At 40.3% G+C, this 20,445-nt stretch overlaps 1 protein-coding gene across 1 annotated transcript; it reads left to right on the forward strand.

The window, feature by feature from the left end:
* Positions 1–1,944: 1,944 nt before the first annotated feature.
* Positions 1,945–20,403, forward strand: hid1b (HID1 domain containing b). The gene is made up of 19 exons (XM_046068936.1): positions 1,945–2,098; positions 4,113–4,262; positions 5,641–5,811; positions 8,482–8,607; positions 12,539–12,645; positions 13,257–13,370; positions 13,943–14,174; positions 14,281–14,337; positions 14,423–14,563; positions 15,452–15,542; positions 16,038–16,189; positions 16,770–16,848; positions 16,977–17,141; positions 17,220–17,441; positions 17,744–17,892; positions 17,999–18,046; positions 18,151–18,242; positions 19,372–19,530; positions 19,711–20,403. The coding sequence occupies exons 1-19, from the start codon at positions 2,033–2,035 to the stop codon at positions 19,772–19,774; spliced, it is 2,385 nt and encodes a 794-aa protein (XP_045924892.1). The 5' UTR covers positions 1,945–2,032; the 3' UTR covers positions 19,775–20,403.
* The last annotated feature ends 42 nt before the right edge of the window (positions 20,404–20,445 follow it).

Here is a 20,445-nt window from a genome sequence, read left to right on the forward strand (position 1 = left end):
ACGCAATTACAGATTTAGATACTTTTTTTTTGCAAACTACAGGGGAGCTCGGCTCCTCTTAACAAGACGGTAGCTCCAATGATGGATCATGTGTAAATATACTTCGATAGGCTATGTGTTTGTGCTTTAAGGAATTGCTTTCATGATCAGAGAGGCTGCAGTCAGCTCATCCTGGCCGATCCTGTCGGAGTGTCGGGAGATTCAAATTATTAACGACGTTATGCTGCTGTACCTCGTGCGTAAATGCGCACAGGATCTTTCTTAATGGGGGAGACGATTGATCCCCGGCTATTAACCAGAAGGTTATGACAAATACCCACCCGATCCGCAGAAATAACTGCACATCACTACATCTTACCATCAGAACAATGCGTCCATTAAACAGCAGTGAAAGTAACTCAAAACGCAAAAGTAGCGTAAAGCATTACACTTCAGAGACAGTAATATTAAACATGCAGGGCTGACATTTATGTGATGTAAACAACACAGCCACAACTACAACCGTTCTCACTCCCTGACTCCTCACATATGGACGCATGATCAAGACCCATCGGCGTCAGGTTGAAACTCACTGGATCCCTTTAGTGTCGTAGCTCAACGTAGTGGGGGAAGCCCTGTAGCGTCAGTTTTTGAAGGTAGGTATGCGGTATTTAACAGAAAACACTGAGTAAGGTGGTGGATGGAGGGCCAGAACCCCAACTTGAAGACCAGAGTTCGTGTCCCCTGTGAAACAAACAGTCAACATTAAGCTCCGTGTCCAAACAATTCATCTGACGATAACAGTTACGTTCAATAGTGCGCACGGTAGAGTATGCAGAAACAAAAACAATGACAGTTGAAGATTACAGTGCAATTTAATTTCACATAATACATTTGAACTTAAATTTTAACCAAACAAAATGATAATCAATGACATCAATCTGAAGTGTACAGGAAGTAAAGGGTCTGATGAATTCACTGGATGTTATTGATGCTCTATGAACATCAGAGCTTATTTCTCCTGACTGTACCTGAAGTATCATGATGGTTTCCATCCACTGTCCTCATTTGGAAGAATCTGAAAATCAACTACATATGATGATGATGATGATGAGGAGGAGGAGGATGGGATGAAGATCTGACTGTTTCACTCTTCATACATGAATCTGAATCAATGTTGGATATGTGCACGAGGGCCGTTTTATCCAATGAACAAAGTGAATGAAAGTAAATATGTACATTAGGATCCCGGAAGTCTTCAAGTTTGGATCCTGCTTGGCTGATGCAACCTTTAAGGGCTGTCGTAAATATTAAACCTCTTAAGGAAAGATAGAAACATGATGAAGACAGTTTTTGTTTATAGTATGTAACTTTATTAACATAATTTAAAGTTAAAATTTTCCATTATGCTCTAGGCCCTATGTTTGTTTGTTTTTTAACGTTTCTTTTTCTTCTTTTTCTCTTTCTTTTGCTTTGGGGTATTACATTTAATTAAATTATCTGTCATTCATTGATTCAGTTCAAATTGATTGTATTTAATTGTGGAGCTGGATTGCTTTAATTTAATTTTTCCTCATGGAAAGCCATTTGTAATAGAATCATTAATAATTATTACTATTATTTCGATGTTTCTGTGGAAAGGCAAACTGCATGTGTGTTTTTATGTTCTTTTGGTGTTTTGTTTTTACGTTTCTTGTGGTGGTTGCTGTCAATATCATGTGCTTTGTTTGTTGTTGTTGTTTGAAGTGTTGGCTGATAGGCTACATATTAAAATTAAAACAAAAACATATAAACATTACACTTGGCCTACACTTTTCTCGTCTTTGTTTCACCGTTGCAGCACAAAACATCATCATATTGTTATTTTCATAAACACAACTACTGCGCACAGGTTTTGGCACACATACACTGGTAGCTGGGGTTTCCGAGCAGTTCCTGAACGCAGCAGGAGCGCAGAGCGGCTGTCACCGGTGGATGAGGGAGACCATCGTCCTTTACAGCGACTCAGTATTAACACGGATCCACGCAGGCAGGAGGTGGTTTGTGACACAAAATGGGAAACGCAGACACCAAACTTCACTTCAGGAAAGCGGTGATTCAGCTCACAACCAAAACACAGGTCGGTTTTTTTTACGTTTAAACACTAAAAATACAGAAACGCACGTTGAGCGCGTCGGTTTGTGGTTTAATTTCAGCCTGTGGAGATAAAGTTGGAGTGCCAGATGGTAGCCTGAACTAAAGCCCTGATGACACAAACTGGAGAGAAAAAAACAGGGAAAACTCATCAATCGGTTGATATTGATGACGTCCAGACAAAACACAAACATATCTCCTGAAATATTGATATTATTTTTTAATATTTGTGCAGTGTAAGATACTGCAAACGCTCATTTTGGCCTTTTGAGTATTTGAATCCTTTCCCGTTTCTTATTTGTTTAGTGAAATGATCCTTTACTAGCTTGAACATGTGACTTGACAGCTTTGAATTTAATTAGTTTTGCAGCAGAGATGTGTTTCCCTGGCAGGTGCATTTAAGGTGGAACTAACTAGATACCATTCATTTGAATGTTGGCGCTGCTATCCAACCTGTTTAAGTTTTGTCTGCAGGTTATAGCTGCAGCAATTAGTCCATTATTAGTGAGTCTTGAGTCTTTCCACAGACGAATAATCTGTTGAGTCCTTTTAAAAAATACTTTTGTTTCAAAGAAAACTTGAATATTTTTTCGTTTTTAGACAAAACCAGACATTTAAAGACATCATATTGTGATTTTGCTTTTTGCTAGACAAGTCATAAGTCAATTAGTGGAGAAAATAACTGCCAGATTAATTGTTAATGATCAGTTGTGTCATACATGTGTGCAGCTTTTCTTGTCTTAGATTAAAGTAAACTGAATATATTATAGACTGTTGGTGAGACAGAATTTAAAAGAAAATTTAAAGATCTTTATTTTCTTATGCTTTTTACACCAAATAATTAATCAAGAAAATAATCAGAAGATGAACTGAACAATAATAATAATACTAGTTAATTGCAGTACTTACAGTATTCAAACTGTTTACTGGAGCACTAAAGAACTACAAAAACACACAGCTGAAAGCTGCAGAATTTATTAATAACCATCTTCAAGTAAAAGTCCTGCATTCACAATCCTACTTAGGTAAATGTACAGAACATCAGCTAATTGTTCTGTAGTATCAAAAGTAAAAGTACTCATGTGGTAAAATGTTTATTATTCATTATCATTAGGAGATTATTAAATCTGATGCATCGATGTTAGAACAGCGTTTTACTGTTTTAGCTGCTCAGGGCAGAAGTACTTTTCGCTACTTTAGTAAGCTAGTTTAGTCCAGTGGTTCTCAGCCTAGGGCTCGAGCCCCTCCAAAGGGTCACCATTAAAATATGAGTGGTTGTGAGAGAGGAAACAAGGATAAACAAAGTTCTGATACACAAATCTGTTTTCATTTGTTGGATTATTTGATTTCTTTGAGCCTCCAACTTTTCGGAAATTTGACAAGGGGCCTCAACTACACACTGATTTTATGTAACGTATCACAAGCCCAAAAGGTTGAGAATCATTGGTTTAATGTAATAAATGTATTTGATATGTTATTAATTTCAAATCGTAACTACAGCTGTCAGATAAATGTAGTGTAAAAATACAACATTTCCCTCTGAAATGTTGTTGAGAAGTAACATGAATTGAAAATACTCAAGTAAAATACAAGTAGTTCAAGATTGTAGTTGAGTAAATTTCCGTACCACTGAGGATTACCCCACTAACATAAACACAACAAAAGAAATAATGGGACAAAATGAAATTAGATAAAATATAGGGTGTCATACTTTAAGGTAAATTAAGAAAATTTTAAAATAACATAACACAGGTGTGCTGTGAGGATGTAGAATGTAATTTTACTTTCTGTTTTCATTTGACTTTATTTAGCAGCTGTGTAATGAATAATACATTCACTAGTGGGAGCAGAAATCCAACTGCTCTCCTCATTCGGAGGTCAGAGCTCAGGGATGTGGCTGCTGTAGTCAGAGGGGATGTTTCTCCTGTCTGGGATCATGTTACACACATACAGACATACTGCATACAGAGTGGTGTGTTGGTGTGTCTCCTCTCCTGCAGCCCGTAGAAGCCACAGACGATGTCTTCTGGGATCAGTTCTGGTCCGACTCCTCCACCACCGTCCAGGATGTTTTCGCTCTGGTGCCGGCGGCAGAGATCAGAGCTGTCAGAGAGGAGTCTCCGTCCAACCTGGCAACCCTCTGCTACAAGGTAACCTGCAGTTTTGAGGAGGGGTTACTCTACAGGATGTCATGTTTTCAGATGGTAGTTGCTACAGGCAGCGAGGGTTCAAATGTGTTGCCATCCTGGAGACAGTCAGAGTCAAAGGAATGCTGCTGTTTCTTGTTCCCACACTTTGAGTGTAACACACTTTGGTGTTTGTAAAGGTCAAAGGTTATTTAAGTAAAGCAGATGTTTTTTGAAGGTCTGGCTAAAAATAAGAATGTTCAGCTGAAGAGACAAAGAGAAACGTCCTACATTTCTTTTCATGTTGAACATTAAAACATGCTTGACTGTGGCTCAGGAGGTAGAGCGGGTTCCCCGGCTGCATGTCGAAGTGTCCTTGGGCAAGATACTGAACCCACAATTGCCCCTGGTGGCTGTTCCACCAGTAGGTAAATGTGTGTGAATGGTGCAGATGTAGTGTAAAAGCGCTTTGAGTGCTTTGTGGTCAAAAAGACTAGAAAGGCGCTATACAAATACAGAGCATTTAACATACGCTGCAAAGTGTGTCCGTGGCACCGAGTACCAAACGCTATCAAGTGACAGATCAGAGACTAAATCATCTTTACATTCGCTCATCTATCCAAAGCAACTTACAATTGCTATTTATGTCAGAGGTCGCACGCCTCTGGAGCAACTAGGGATTAAGTGACTTTCTCAGGGACACATTGGTGGATGTGTCACAGTGGGGAATTGAACCATGGTTTCTCACAAGAAAGGCATGCGTCTTATCCACTGCACCATCACCGCCCCATCTTTACATATTGTTTGATCAATTAGTTCCTTATTTAGTCCAAAATGTTGCCACACTCAGACTTTTATATTTGGCCAAAGTTCTTGCAGTTCTTGCTTGATTAACATTTGACTTTGAGTCTTAACTCTAAAATGTCAAACGATACACAGACGGAGTATTTTAGGGAATACTTTTAGACCATTTGGGGAAATATGCTCATTCACTTTTTTTGCGTAAAACTAGTCTTGTAGTCAACATGAAGTTACCTGCCCGAGGTTTCTTCTGAGTCGAACAGCTGCATATTTTAAATGTCTTGCACATCATTTTAAACAGATTTCCCAAAATTCAGCCTGTTATGTTTGGTATTGTTGGAATCTTTATGATCTCCTGCTGTCTCTGAAACTAAAAAGTTAGACTTGAATTGCGGGTTTTGGAGATACAGGAGATGATTTCTATGGGACAATAACAGTGTGCGTTGAAGACCTGACAAAGGTAAGGTCTTTTTTGCAAAGGTTGAACACGGAAATCATAAAAAAATTTTTAAAAACTCTGGAATTAAAAGCATAAATGTATAGAAACCTGACTTTAAAGCGTCACCACCGTGTTAAAGTCTTCTACATGTGGTTTTCTCAGGCAGTGGAGAGGTTGGTCCAGGCTGCAGACTCCGGCTGCCCCTCAGAGAAACAGCGCCAGATTGTCCTGAACTGCACCCGCCTGCTCACCCGCATCCTGCCGTACATCTTCGAGGACGCTGACTGGAGAGGCTTCTTCTGGTCCACCGTGCCCGGAGCTGGCAGATCGGGGGTACGACTCAGTCAGTCACAGGAAGTAGTGGAGAGAGGCCAGGTCTTTCTCCAGAAACTCTGCAGAGGACTTATATAACGTTTGCACTTGTTTGTTGTGTCATGTCCTGTTTGACACTCAGTCTGCCTCCCTCGGCTCAGAGAACACGAAGAGTGTGAAGCTACGGCACAGTGAAGGAGCAGTGGATGTTCTGTTCATTAATGATTTCGCATCGAAGCTTGTCATAGAGTATCAGACGCCGTTATCCACGTCTGTTCTGCGAGTTGCTTGTAATAGGAAAGGAATGCATGGAGGAAGTAATAATCTCGTGGTTAATTACAAACCAACCAGCCTCTCTGAGTGTGTTCCCATGTTATATTAGTTGTATTGATTGTAAGACCTGAAAGCTTTGTTTCTCTTCAATTTATTTCTACCCCAGTCTGTTATAATTATTCTAAATTGTTGTTTTGATTCACAGGCCGTAATTTCCTGACAGTAACTGGCAAAGCCTGTGTCAGTATAATGTGAAAACAGCAGATAATTACATGTTGACATAGCCTTTGGCGAAAAAATAGAAGAGAAAATCCTTTATTTTTTACTTTTTAAAGGAACCGTTCACCCAGCTTTTCCCCAAGTTATGAAATAGTAAAGCCAGTCTGGGGATTATCTTGAGTAACTATGCTATTTGCTAGACAAACAAGTCTACAGCCATGCTAACATGCTGACATGTTTAGCAGGTATAATGTTTACCGTGTTCAACTTCTATGTTTAGCATATTAGCTTGCTAACGTTCACTAATTAGCACTAATCACAAAGTATAGCTGACATTTTCACTGCTTAATCACCAAAAGGAGGAGTTTTTGACCACTGGTAGCACAATGGAGCTATGTTTTATGAGTAGCTCCATTAAGGTTTGAATCTTATGCTTGCATATGAGGACGCACAATACTGCACAATATCACGCAGGTGATGTGGATTCCCTGCCGACGGTTTTATGCTATATGCTATTACACTGATCAATAGTGGGTGGCAGTAGGTGGCCAAGGAATGTAGGGAAAGGCAGGGAAGTAAAAGAATGTGACTTAGTAAACAATTCTGTTTTATGAGGAAGGAAATACTTCTGGCACTTTTGTTACACCTCTAGGATTCATGCAGTGTTTTGCAGGGTGTAACACAATGTAAACATTACTTCTGTTGTACAAGAAAATTTAACTGGCAGAAATATCATCAGTGAAGATATTTGCAAAACCTAAAAAACAAGATTTAAGTCAACTGACATGGAAAACAGCTTTATTTTTGCTTCTTTGGTTGTATTTATTGGTGGAGATTAAAACAAAAAGGAAATCAAGAAACGATTTCTTAGAGGCAGATGAATAAAACCTCTGCTTCCTGAGACAAGCTACAGTACCACGTGTTGTGTTGGAAGCATCAGACTGATCAAACAGTTTGTAGAGTCGAATCTGTCAGCAGCCTTTCAGCTCTCCAGACATCAGAGGATCTTTGGCCCTTTGAGACTCCCAGTTATAATAATCTACACTGGTTAGGAGCGATGTTGTTGTCTGATTCAGGATCTGGACTGCAAGATGAGACTGTTGCTGCTGCTGTTGATGCAGTTGAAGTCACTGTCCAAAATTAACCCCCCTCTCCTCCCTCCTCCACCTCTTGAAGGCTGCTGGTTCTCTGGTTACCTGGTCGGCAGGGGACCCAAGGTCCAAACACTGCCCATATTGTATCCCTCCCTCCTCCCGGCCAGTGGTTGAATTAGGAAGGGATTGAATGTCCCTTAATTAAAGTGTGGGACTGAGGGGAAAATGCAGAGCTGTAGCAGTTGGAATAGGCTAATGGGTTGTTTGTAGATGTGTGAATTTGGTAGGTTGTTCTGCAGTGAAATACTGTTACTGATTTTTGTGGCGCTGTTAAATTGAATTTTATTATGTTTTTAAAAATAGTGTGACATTTTGGAAAATACACTAATTCAGTTATCTTAGCAAGGCTGAAATCAAGGGGCAAACAGCTAGCCTGGCTAACAAAATCACTTTCCCAGAACCTCAAAAATTACAATAACATGTTAAATCTGAATTGTTTAATTGGTACAAAAATAGAAATGTAAAAATGATAATTTGTGGTTTTATGTGTGTGATTATTTCTTGGCTGGGTGCTGTGGTGACTCCCAGGTGTCCACAGAAACAACAAGACTCCAGGCTAGCTGTTTTCAGTCTGTATGCTAAGCTAACCTTCTCCTGGCTCTACTGCCATGCTTAATGAACAGATATGGTAGTGAATAAGAGTATTACCCAGGATGTATTTTTCTTCTACGTGGTGGTATTTTGTGTGTTTACCTGGTGTTAACACGTGTTTGTTGCATGGATGTCTGCTGCTGTTGCATGTGCTCTATCCTTCCTTCTGTTTCCCTCCTTTTGTTTTTGCCTGCTTTATGATTCACTTATCATGTTTCCTTCCTCTTATTATTTTTTTTTTTTACCTATCAACTAATTAAAAAGCATACAAATCATCATCCATTTTTGTAGCTGCTCTGGAGCTTTTGATCATATCACATGATCTTCATCAGTTCATGGAGTTTGCTATTTTTAAGCCAGAATGGACAATTCTGGCTTAAATCTACAATTTCAGGCCTGTAGTGTCAAAACCACAAACGTGACGTGTCTTATAAATCGTCTCTTTATCGTCCAGGGTTTAGACAAAGATGCCGATGATGATGATGAAGCACGGCCGCTGGCTGAATCCCTGCTGCTGGCCATCGCCGACCTGCTCTTCTGTCCAGATTTCACTGCTCAGAGCCACAAGAAGAACGGCCCGGTGAGTCCACTGCCCCTCTACATTACACTGCGATTCAGGCATTCAGCTGTGGCCTCATTATCCCACAGTGCAGCTGGGGACAAACACCTGCCAATATTCAGTATTTAATTAAGTAGACTTACCAAAAAATGGCTTTGGGCTTATTCATTAATGACATTTCTGCAGCACATCTGCTGTTGCTTAAAGGACTAGTCAACATTTTCTGACATTTGCTTATTTGCTTTTTTTCCAAGAGTGAGACGAGAAGATCGACATCAATCTCGTGTCTGTGCATTAAATACAGAGCTGCCTGGATGTGTTTAGCCTAGTTTAGCAAGAGGACTCTATTCAAAGTGAAAAAAAGTAGCAACACCTTTTAAAGCTCACTAATAATGTTGTAGCTTGTTTGTTTTTTAACCTCACCGTGAAGTTTTCAGGTTTTTGTGCCTAAAATATAGTCATATGCCAGTAGAATAAAGGTTATAATCTACAAAACTGAAAACCCTCAAAGGAATTTATTCCAGTTTTAACAGGTGATCTGTGTTGTAATTAACTGCTCTAACAACAAACTGACTCCACTTTATTTTCCTAAATCTCTTTTAAATCCTCATGTTTTGATCGTATTCAGAGCGGCCAATCAGGGACCTCTAAAGACTAACCAGTCTGTGTACATGGGGTCGATAGAGTGTCTACTCCAGATCTCTTGCAAACTTGGTACTACGTACGTTTCCTGGCTGATGTTCTACTTTTACAGCATCGTGCATTTAAACTTATTTAAATCATAAGCTAGCAGATCATTCCTGCTGGATTTAGTTAGCAGTTCTACATCAATGTGATCAAAGGCTGTATCATCTGATTTTAGACCAGTGTTTAGAAACTGAATAACATTCTCGCAGTCTTACCTTTGTCTGTCCGAGGGGGCGACTGCCAACTGTAAATAAACCCAAACACCTCTGATTTCACTGTCAGAGTAAATGTGTTCACTCTGCCATCACAGTAATGTTCAGCTGATGATATACGGAGCAACTTTTAGATCAATGGTGCTGGGCAATGTTGCTGTCAATGGTAATGAGTAAAGATTACAACCGTAATCCCCTTCCCCCACCACTCCGTCACCCGCCCCACCATGCCGGTATCCGTTCAAAACATAGTCGGACTTGCCACCAGCAAGATTGCCCAGCAAAATTGCTCAAAGAAATTGCCCCGTGTATCATCAGCTTTAGTGGCTCTTGAGAACGCAACACATAAACCATCCACAAAATTCATCTGTAGATGCTATAAAGAGGAACTGGGTGTGTGGGTACGCTATCGTTCGTCAAGAAAAAGTTCAAAACAAGAGATATTCTGTAAATTATATGGTTTTAGAGATGTTAGTGGGAGTACTTTCTAACTTTGGAAAAAGTTAGTAAGCCTAGCTGTTCCCACCTGTCTCCGATCTTTATGCTAAGCAAGGCAGCCTGACGTGAGATCATCTGATCAATCTTCTCATCTTTGTCTCACAAAAAAGTTTTTTGAGCGACATCCTCAGAGTCTTACCACATACTGTTAGAAGAAAAACAGAGCCTGCTTCGACTTGGTGTTTGCTTTGTTTTTAGCCCTTAAGGTACAACAGTGTCAATACTTTGTTGCTCATGAAAAGTGTATTTTTAGCCCCGTGGCAGCACCAGTTAGCTCTGTTATCTCCTTCACACAACCTTCTCAGGCAGTAGCTCAAGTTAATGAGTTACTCCACATGAGAAAGAGAGAGGCAGGAGTGGCCGTGTTTGTTAACTGGGCTGAGAAGACGCTTCTTAACCGAGCTGAGCAAACATCTGGAGAGGTCCTAACCCCTCCATGATCAGACCGCTGCTCACACCTCACAGCCCCCCCGAGGAAATGTTAAAGTCAGTGGAGCGACTGAGTGAAATTGTTCGGCAGAAGGTGGAAAATGACCTGCGGCGGTCGTTTGTTCCCACCTGCCGCTGTGACCTGTGAAGCATGCACGAACACACAGAAATACATTATTGGACGGTGACATTTCTGAGCATCATGAATGCCTTGGATTTGAGCTTCCCAAGAAAACATATAGTCTTACCATCAGCGGTACAGTCATGCAGCAAGTGTTTTATTTGCCAAGTAAGGGAGTTATTTGTCTCTGAAATATCCGCTTTATTATGTCTCTTTGATAACACTTGTGACTAAGCAGGAATCAAAGTTAAAGTTTGGGGGAAACATCCTCATGGAAGGACGGAAGCTAATCTGCTTCATCAAGACTGTGTGGGTGTTTGGTCACATTTGATTGCTTGACAGCGTAAGCAAACAACCCCACAACTGTCATCACATTTTGATTTTACTCTTGATTGGGTTACGAAAATGCCTGACATCACCCACTTCAAACTCGTAAAGAAACCAAGAACAAAAACCAACAAAACATCTCTGCATTTAACTGCAACTGAATTTAAATGTGATTAGGGCCAGTTTTATAACACCTTTTTATTTCTTCAAACTCCTAAAATCACTCAAATGAAACAGTTTTTCCAAAATATCTGCCGGCTTGTTGCAAGTACACTTTGCTAATCAGGGAAGTCACAGGCCGAATTCACCAAATCGCTGCTTCCTGGGTTTGTTTGAACTCCAGTGAACTTAAGTGTGGCACGGCATGGCATGCTGCCCTTTGCTGTCAGTTTACTTATGAAAAAAACAACAGTAGCACCTAGTCAGATCTATTCATAAAACTGTAGTTATCTGTGCTGAGGTGTCACATACAGATATTGTCAGCAGAGTACTCAGCTTAGTCCACTTGCTGAATCACATAGCAGAAGTAGGTGAGAACATAGTCGCACTGTTCTCTTTAGACCTTTAGCTGTAGATGTAGCAGTGGGTAAATATTAACGCAACTGAAGAATGCTCTACAGAATAAATACGTGTCTCTCTAGTCGCTGTATGAGCAGTACTTTAAATATATTAAATATCACATTAAATAAAGCCATTAATGGCTGATAACATGCAGAATAATCACTTTTTCAGTACACAGTTCAGCTTATAATACTCTTTTGTATGTTTTGTTAGTTAGAGCATGGTGGGAACATTTTATTTGACAGTTTTTCTCCTTTTTAAGTCAATTTATTAACTGTTTTGACTACAAACAGAAAGGGCGTTCAATGGTTTTTATGCTATAGAAAAGGCTAATTTCATCATCTTTAATTACACTAAGGCTGTGACTTATGACATGTTTGTTCATTGATTATTGTTTTCAATATATTATTTTGTAGTAACTCCTTTAAATGTCCAAAAATGTTATATTTATAATTACAGTATATCAGACAAAATCAGCAAATGCTCAAATTTGAAAGGCTTGAATTAGACTATGTTCGACGTTTTTGCTTATAGAACGACTCAAACAGATGTGCTGGTGGTTGAGCGCCTAATGTGTCTTAATTCGGATACTTCCGTTTGTACACTTGTACTTACTTGCGTAGTGTGTAAATTTCGATACGGTAGTGTAGTCTAAAATCAAAAACTGCTGTGCACTGACTGAAAATAACGAACGCAAGATTTGACTTCTTCTTCTTAATGGCAAATAGTAACCATTATTGCTCTCTTTTGAATGCAATTGTTGCTTTCCAAAATATCTGCCGGCTTCTTTGCTCACTTCACTTCAATTCAATTTAATTAAAAGTACATAAAATGAACGTACTTCCACTGTTACAATCACAATCGCTGCAGTGTAGTCCACCGCGTTTTGCCATACTTCTCAGTGTGAACGCACATATGAACTCAAAATAGCAAGTGTAAAAATGGAAGAGCGTGAATTGAGACACTCTGTTAAGATGACTTAAATGATTATTTAGTTAACATAATTACACATCGGTCCAAATGAGAGTGAACCACAAACACTAGTTTTTGATGCACTTGCCACCGACAACAACCATTTGTCATCTACATGATGATTATTAAAGTTGTTTCTCTGCAGGATACAACTGAGGACATGCGATCCATAGACAGCTGTGAGTACATCTGGGAGGCCGGGGTGGGCTTCGCACAGTCGCCTCCTCTAAACTACATCCATGACCTCAACAGGTAAAAGACTGCAGCATCAGAGAATGTGTACTAGTTATCTCACGATCAAACAGAACAGATGACCAGATCTGATAGCGCCATCATGTTGCTGCTTTACCAGTTCAACAAAATAACTGGATGAGCCTGGAAAAATAGTTATTGCATTACTTTTTCATATATCTGTCTGCCATACATTTGTAGGAGTGTCCTGTTTAACATTAACTAAGAGGACATGAACACATTTCAACTCTGCATAGCTTGATGTTTATTTGCATTGACAGCACTACTGCAACTTGGTGGATTTAAATGGCCATAACTCTACAGTAAAAGTACAGTACAAACTCTAATAGTGTCAACATAATGACTCCAGGAATAATAATAATTCCTGTAAATAACATGTAAGTAACAGGAAATGTCCGTCCAGAAAGGCCAAAGATACGTTTAAATATGTTTTGAGGTAGTTTGGAACTGACACATTTGCATAGTCGAACTGTAAAATGTCCCATTCAGTTTGTATCTTGGACACAATTCAAATAATTCAGTATCAGTTGGTTTTATACTATAAACTATAAACTAGATTTCTAGTAACTTCTTTGTAATCTTGATCCACCCATGTGTATGTCTTTGTTCAGGACCGAGCTGCTGAAGTTGCTCCTCACCTGTTTCTCTGAAGCCATGTACCTTCCTCCGTCCTCTGAAAGAAACCCCAATCCCTGGGTCTCCTTCTTCTGCTCCACTGAAAACAGGTAACACAACCACATACAGGTGCACAGGAGTGCTGGTCATCTGTATTGGTAATCCACTAAAAAATGAAAAATTATCTTTACCGCAGCTGTCTTTATAGAGACCAGAGACTCTGAAAGATGACATTGTGTTTGTGCATCTTTACTACAAAGAGGACCGTGCTTTATTGTTTTGTATTTGACTGGCGTTCAGAGGATCTTTTTATGGGAGAGTTTTTAACTATAAATATAAATATTACCCAAAAAGCCCTGAGTATTGTCTGCAGGTTTTCCTTTCAGGCTTCAGCATCTGGACAGTAAGAGAAACATGTTCAGAGGGATTTTAATAATAATAATAATAATAAATCAACCTGAAACAATAAAAGTGAGAAATAGGATTGTGAAAAGCCTCCAGTGGAAATTGCAAATGCATCACCCTCTGCTATGCGTTAACCTACATGTGGAGCTGCTCATACGGCCCCTCTGAAGAGCCATTCACTGGTACTCTGAACATGGAAAACTCTGATAGCCCACCGCGCTTGACTCCTCAGTACAGATTTACAGCGCTGACTGACCTCGACCTGTCTTTCACCCAGACATGCCCTGCCACTCTTCACCTCCCTGCTCAACGTGGTGTGTGCCTACGACCCTGTGGGGTACGGCATCCCGTACAACCACCTGCTGTTCTCTGACTACCGGGAGCAGCTGGTGGAGCAGGCCGTCCAGATCCTTATCGTCACCCTGGAGCATGAGGCTGGGTCGGCCGCCAGCGCCGCCCTCCAAGCCCTGGACGCCTCTGCATCCACCTCAGCAGAGGAGGAGCAGGAGGTAAGAGGCAGATGGATCAATCAGTGACTTTGTTCTTTTTAATTAAACACTGATGCATAATTTAAAGCCGTCGTGTGGTGTCTTTTTTTTTTTTTTTTTTTCTCAGCCATCTGGACCTGATAACCTCTTTGTGAATTATCTCTCCAGAATACACAGAGAAGAGGTACTGTGACACGGAGCTAACCTTTTAGCATTAAAAAAGAAGACACTGTTGGATGTTAAAGGGTGTTTTCTCTTTGCTTTATCAGGACTTAGGCTTCATCCTGAAAGGTCTGGCACGGCTGCTCAACAATCCTCTGGTCCAGACTTATCTGCCTCGTTCCACCAAGAAGATCCAGTTCCACCAGGAGCTGCTGATCCTCTTCTGGAAATTCTGTGACTTCAACAAGGTGTGGAGCTCAATTTATATTTTATTTTAATATAGCTAGTACAAGCTGCAGTTAGTACAGTACTGCAGTTAGTTTTTTTTTACCATGCTAGCGGTGTGGCTCTATGGATTGCAGTGTCGGTCATTCCACCACCAATTTACTAATCTACTACAACAGCTTTTACAAGTTAAGAAAGTTCTTTGTTATTTTTCAGGAAAAAATTACATCTCCCAACAAAATGTACCCATGCAGCAGCACAGGTTTCATCCAAATGCTGTCTCTCTTGTAATGTTTCCACCTTTTTATCTGTTGAATGAAAAACTAGATACACCATTCAGTCGACTCACTCGCCTCTTTAAGTGATCCGTTACATTTAACCTGCAGTGGGCTTATGGGAAATGGGGTTTGTTAAAAGCCAACAGAAATATTGAATAAATATCACATATATTATGTCATTGTGAGCATGCTGATGTTAGCATTTAGCTAAATGCACAGCTGTACCTAAGTAGAGCCTCACAGAGCTGCTAGCATGGCTGAAGTCACTCACTCGCCACTCCCTTTTTATAAAAGACACTCGGTATTTTAATATAAAGTGAGCAGTAAATTGAGATTGTGAGCACAGCATTGTGGGATTGTTAGCAGAGAGTAGTGTAGATGGCATGGACTACTCTCTTGTTCCATTACAGGACTCTATACCATGAATAGATTTCTCAGTCAGAATTCAAACACTCAAATAAAATGGCAGATGGTAAATAAAGTGCATTATACTGTATTATAAATACGGAGTAATTTGAGTCACAGCTTTGTTTCAAAATTAAGTACGTTAGGAATCTGAAAACTCAAACAAATGCTCATGTAGTTCTTTATGTGAATGCAAAATGTAACAGAAGTTGTGTTTGTGTGTTTTAGAAATTCCTGTTCTTTGTGCTGAAGAGCAGCGACGTGTTGGACATGCTGGTTCCCATCCTCTTCAACCTGAACGATGCCAGAGCAGATCAATGTGAGTCATCCTCTGTCTCTGCCTCGATTTCCATCCATCCATCGTCAACGGCTTATCCTGCGTACAGGGTCGCGGGGGGCCGGAGCCAATCCCAGCTGACATCAGACGAAAGGCGGGGTCCACCCTGGACAGGTCGCAAGTCCATCGCAGGGCCACACATAGACAGACAACCACTCACACTCACGCTCACACCTAAGGACAATTTTAGGGTCACCAATGAACCTAGACTGCATGTCTTTGGACGGTGGGAGGAAGCCGGATCACCCGGAGAGAACCCACGCAGACACGGGGAGAAAATGCAAACCAGGGCAACCAGGTTTTGAACCCGCGACCTTGCTGTGAGGCGACAGTGCTAACCACTGTACCACCGTGCCGCCCCCTGCCTTGATTTATTAAATATAATACAGTTTGTATGTGCGTATACTGTAGATGAGTGTCAACTTGAACAGATCACTTTTAAAAACCTCTCGTTCTTTTGTTTGTGTGCACCTGCAGCTCGTGTCGGCCTCATGCACATCGGCGTGTTCATCCTCCTGCTGCTGAGTGGAGAGAGAAACTTCGGTGTTCGTCTGAACAAGCCCTACACTCTCCGGGTCCCGATGGACATTCCCGTTTTCACAGGAACCCACGCTGACCTGCTCGTTGTGGTAAGAGAGTAGGTGATGAAACACAAGAAAGCTCTCAATAAAAGTATTTGAACAATTTTAACCATCATTTCAAAGATATATGACAGATTTGATCCAGCCACATTTATAGTTCATCACTTTATTTATACCTACTTTGATTAAAGATCTGTGAGGATTGCCAAGAAATGTTGATGGAAATACAATAATTTTGTTGATCTTCTTACTTTTCATTTTTGCTGTATTAATAGCTTCAAATTTCCTTCTAGTACATTTCAATGAAGTACTGGGACATGTGACTGAAATTTCTAAAACTGTCCCATTTAAAGTTTTGAGGGTCCAAGGTTTGAGGGTGTCCTATGTTTTCAAACTTTGAGCTTCTTATCTTTCCATGTTTCCGTCTTTGTTCAGGTTTGTGATGACCTCTTATGTTAGCAAATATTTTATAGTCTTTATTAAAAAGCCGATTTAAAAAGTATGAGTGGAATTTGGATGTTTGATATTTCCAGGCAGTATTTTCCCTGTGTAGTATTTTCTGAAATTCTGTGAATGAACACACAACAGCAGAGAACTCTAAATATTAAATTTACTTGTTCATGTTTAGATCTTCCACAAAATCATCACCAATGGACACCAGCGCCTCCAGCCTCTGTTTGACTGCCTGCTAACAATAATAGTGAACAGTGAGTATCACAGATGAAATGGCGCTCCCTTGTGGCTAAATGGGAGAACTGCAGAGTATTTTAGGGCCTCCCTGGGATTCTGTGCCTTCATTTCTGCTGTGACATTTTGACTTTTTGTGCTTTAACAGTTTCCCCTTATCTGAAGAGCCTGTCCATGGTGGCGGCCAACAAGTTGCTCCACCTCCTGGAGGCCTTCTCCACACCCTGGTTCCTCTTCTCCTTCCCCCAGAACCACCACCTTGTCTTCTTCCTTCTGGAGGTCTTCAACAACATCATCCAATATCAGTTTGATGGTGAGAACATATATGTGAACTCAAGTCAACAGATCCGTTATGGTTCCAGCCGCTACCAACAATTAATCTCCCTCACAGGTAACTCCAACCTTGTGTACGCCATCATCCGAAAGCGTAACGTTTTCCACCAGTTGGCCAACCTGCCGTCTGACAAAGCGTCTATTCAGAAGGCCCTGCAGAAGAAGAAAAAGTCTGGGATTTCCAGGACCAACTCTACAGAGGCAGAGTTCATGGAGGGCACCAGACCTTCTGTACCTGCTGAGCCTGGCACGCTCAAAGCCAGCTTAGAGGCCACACCTGGTATGAAGTTAGATTTCTCTATCACTGAAAGTTTAATGATGATCATCTGACGGTCATTTTACTTCAGACTTCAGTCAATAAATGATTGCTGCAAAGAGCCGCCTGTTGCAGCAGAACGTGGCGAGAATGAACCAAAACAGCAAAGCAATGAGCTTAAAAGACACTAAATCACTCTGTAGATCTTAGAGGAACCTCAGAGAAGATGCAGCCTTTTCAGAGCCACCTTTCAAGGTTTTTGATTGTTATTCCAGTCATTCTTTTCCCCCCTGCAATTTAAAAGAAGATGTTCTTGCGCCCTTTAGGAATTGATAAGATAACAGAGAAGACCCAGGTGGGCGAGGACGGCACCTTGATTGCTGTACCACATTCAGACTCTACACAGACGACTGCTGATAACAGTGCTGTAGCTGGAGCCAGCGACACAGAGTCCAACTCAGAGAGAGACCACGAGGTACACAAGGCTTCACAGCAGCGATGGTTTTTTTTTTAGGGCGGGGGGGTTGTTGTTTTTTCTTTGTGCACTTAAAGTGACTCGCATGTTTTTATTCTGTTGTTAGGCGGACCACACAGAGTCAGAAGCAGCGAGGTGCGCTGATCCAGAATGGGTCAGTAGAAGTCTTTTCTGCTGTGTTTTTTGTTTGTTTTGTTTTGCTGTTCCTGTGATGACTTGTAGCTCATGTGTCCTCCTCTATCGTGCCACTTTTCTCAGGTGTTGTCATGGAAGGTGAAACTTCCTCTGCAGACCATTATGCGGCTGTTGCAAGTGCTGGTCCCTCAGGTGGAGAAGATTTGCATCGACAAGTAAGAAATAACACAACATTTTGTGTGATAAAAGTGGTTGAAGAAGTATGTAAGTATTATTAACATAATTTAAGTACTGATGGTGCAGTAAATGTTCCCTGTTTTTGAATTAATATTAGATAGATAGATCATTTTAGTTATTTATAACTAAAACCCTTATTACTGCAGAGCTGAAGGAAGACTTCAGAGACTGAAGAGACTTTGTTGTCTGACCAGTAGTTTGTGCAGAAGGTGTGAAGTGTTGAGTGTTTGAGCAGTTTCTGCAACATCCATGCAACAATATTAAAATTACTTCTGCATTAATGTGTATGTTTCATTTGACTGCTGTAAGTTTGTGCTAATTTAACTACTTTATATACTGTTGGGTAGTGTAATCTACAGCAATTTATATTTTAATAGTTTAGGTTTCAATATTTTATTTAGATTAAGAAGTAGGATAATTTTCACAACCCTTAAAGGAAACACTATCAGAAAAACAAAGTCAGAATCACCACTTTTGGATGTTTTTCACTGGGAAGTAAAGGTATGAAAAATTGTAATCTAAAAAGTAACTAGTTATTTAGTTATTAAAGCTGTCAGACTTGTAGTGGTGTAAAAGCTACAATATTTGTCTCTGAGATGTGGTAGAGTAGAAAGTATAAAGTAGCATAAAATGGAAATACTCAAGTAAAGTACAAGTACCTTGAATTTGCATTTGTTACATTCCACCACTGCTTGTTTGCTTTGCCTGCTCACTCATGGTGGCTCTTGCTGCAACCAGCAATTATTTTCATTATTGATTCATCTTTTTAATATAATCGATTAATTTTTTTGTCTATAAATTGTCAGACAATAGTCCATGTACACGGTTCACATGTCTTGTTTTGTCCACACTGTCAAAAACCCAAAGATATTCAGTTTAAAAATTAAATAGTTTATTTAATATGAAAAAGCTAAACCAAACCAGTAAAGTTGCAGTGAGCTGAATGAGATGTTAAATATCATTCTCTGCAGCAGCATCACAATGAGTGACCCCTTTCTCATCACTCAGTCATTTGATCCATTGTTGCTACAGAAATATTTATTAGTGCAGCTTTAATCGATCAGATATGTTGCATCAAGATGAGATCAGTGTTGTTGTCGTCCTCAGGGGTTTGACAGACGAGTCAGAAATCCTTAAGTTCCTTCAGCACGGCACGCTCGTCGGCCTCCTGCCCGTCCCTCATCCCATCCTCATCAGGAAGTACCAAGCCAACGCCGGCACGACCATGTGGTTCCGCACCTACATGTGGGGAGTCATCTACTTACGGTAAACAAACTGAACATGAGCTCTGTGTGTGTTACCCGTTCATTTTGGATTGCAAGATAAAAGCCAACGAAGCAGACTGATTTATTTCAAACTGGTCTGACAAGTCACATGTGTTTTGAGCTTTTGGCGTCAAAGATTCATTTTAACAAGGGCATTGTTTTTCTTCTCTTGCTGCCGCAGCAACGTGGATCCTCCAATCTGGTACGACACGGACATACGGCTCTTTGAAATCCAGAGGATCTAGAGCAGCTGTTGAAGATGTCTGGTTCTCTTCACAACCTCACCAACAAACAAACAAGATCTGCGGTGTTTCCCCTTCCTCGTGTCTGAACTGTGACCAGAGGAACATTTTCACATTGTTTTGGTGTTTATTTAAAGAAAAAACAAGCAGTGAAAATCTTGTTCTGAATTCTTCCCGACAGCTTTCAGGGTTTAGACAAAAGAGGAAATGTCTACATGTGTCAAAACATGGATTATGAGCGGCTGCAGTAAAAACAATGCTAAATGGTAATTCAATTTAAATTATTAAATAGTAATTTATTCATTTTGCCAAAAAAATTTAATTGGTGACAATTAGTGAGATTAAGTGACATGAGCACATGACTTAGTGATGTATTTGACTTTTTTTGAGGAGTCAGTGTTTTCTGTTTGTCCTTTAAACCCTTTGCCATAAATGAACTACTACTACTGTCAGCTCACTCTAGACTAAAGGATTCTGCTGTACTGAAGCCTTTCACATTGTGCTGAAAGGAAACTCAACATGGGATTTCTTTTCTGTCATTTCCAGACAGAAACCGCAAAGGAACCTCTTGTGAATATGAAGTGTTATATATCCTGCCAGAATTAAAAACTGATGAGATCGGTTTGAGCTCAGAGGAAGTTATTTCATTTCATACATTTTCCTGAAACACACTG

This window comes from Micropterus dolomieu, linkage group LG14 (assembly GCF_021292245.1).
Source record: "Micropterus dolomieu isolate WLL.071019.BEF.003 ecotype Adirondacks linkage group LG14, ASM2129224v1, whole genome shotgun sequence".
NCBI lineage: Eukaryota > Metazoa > Chordata > Actinopteri > Centrarchiformes > Centrarchidae > Micropterus > Micropterus dolomieu.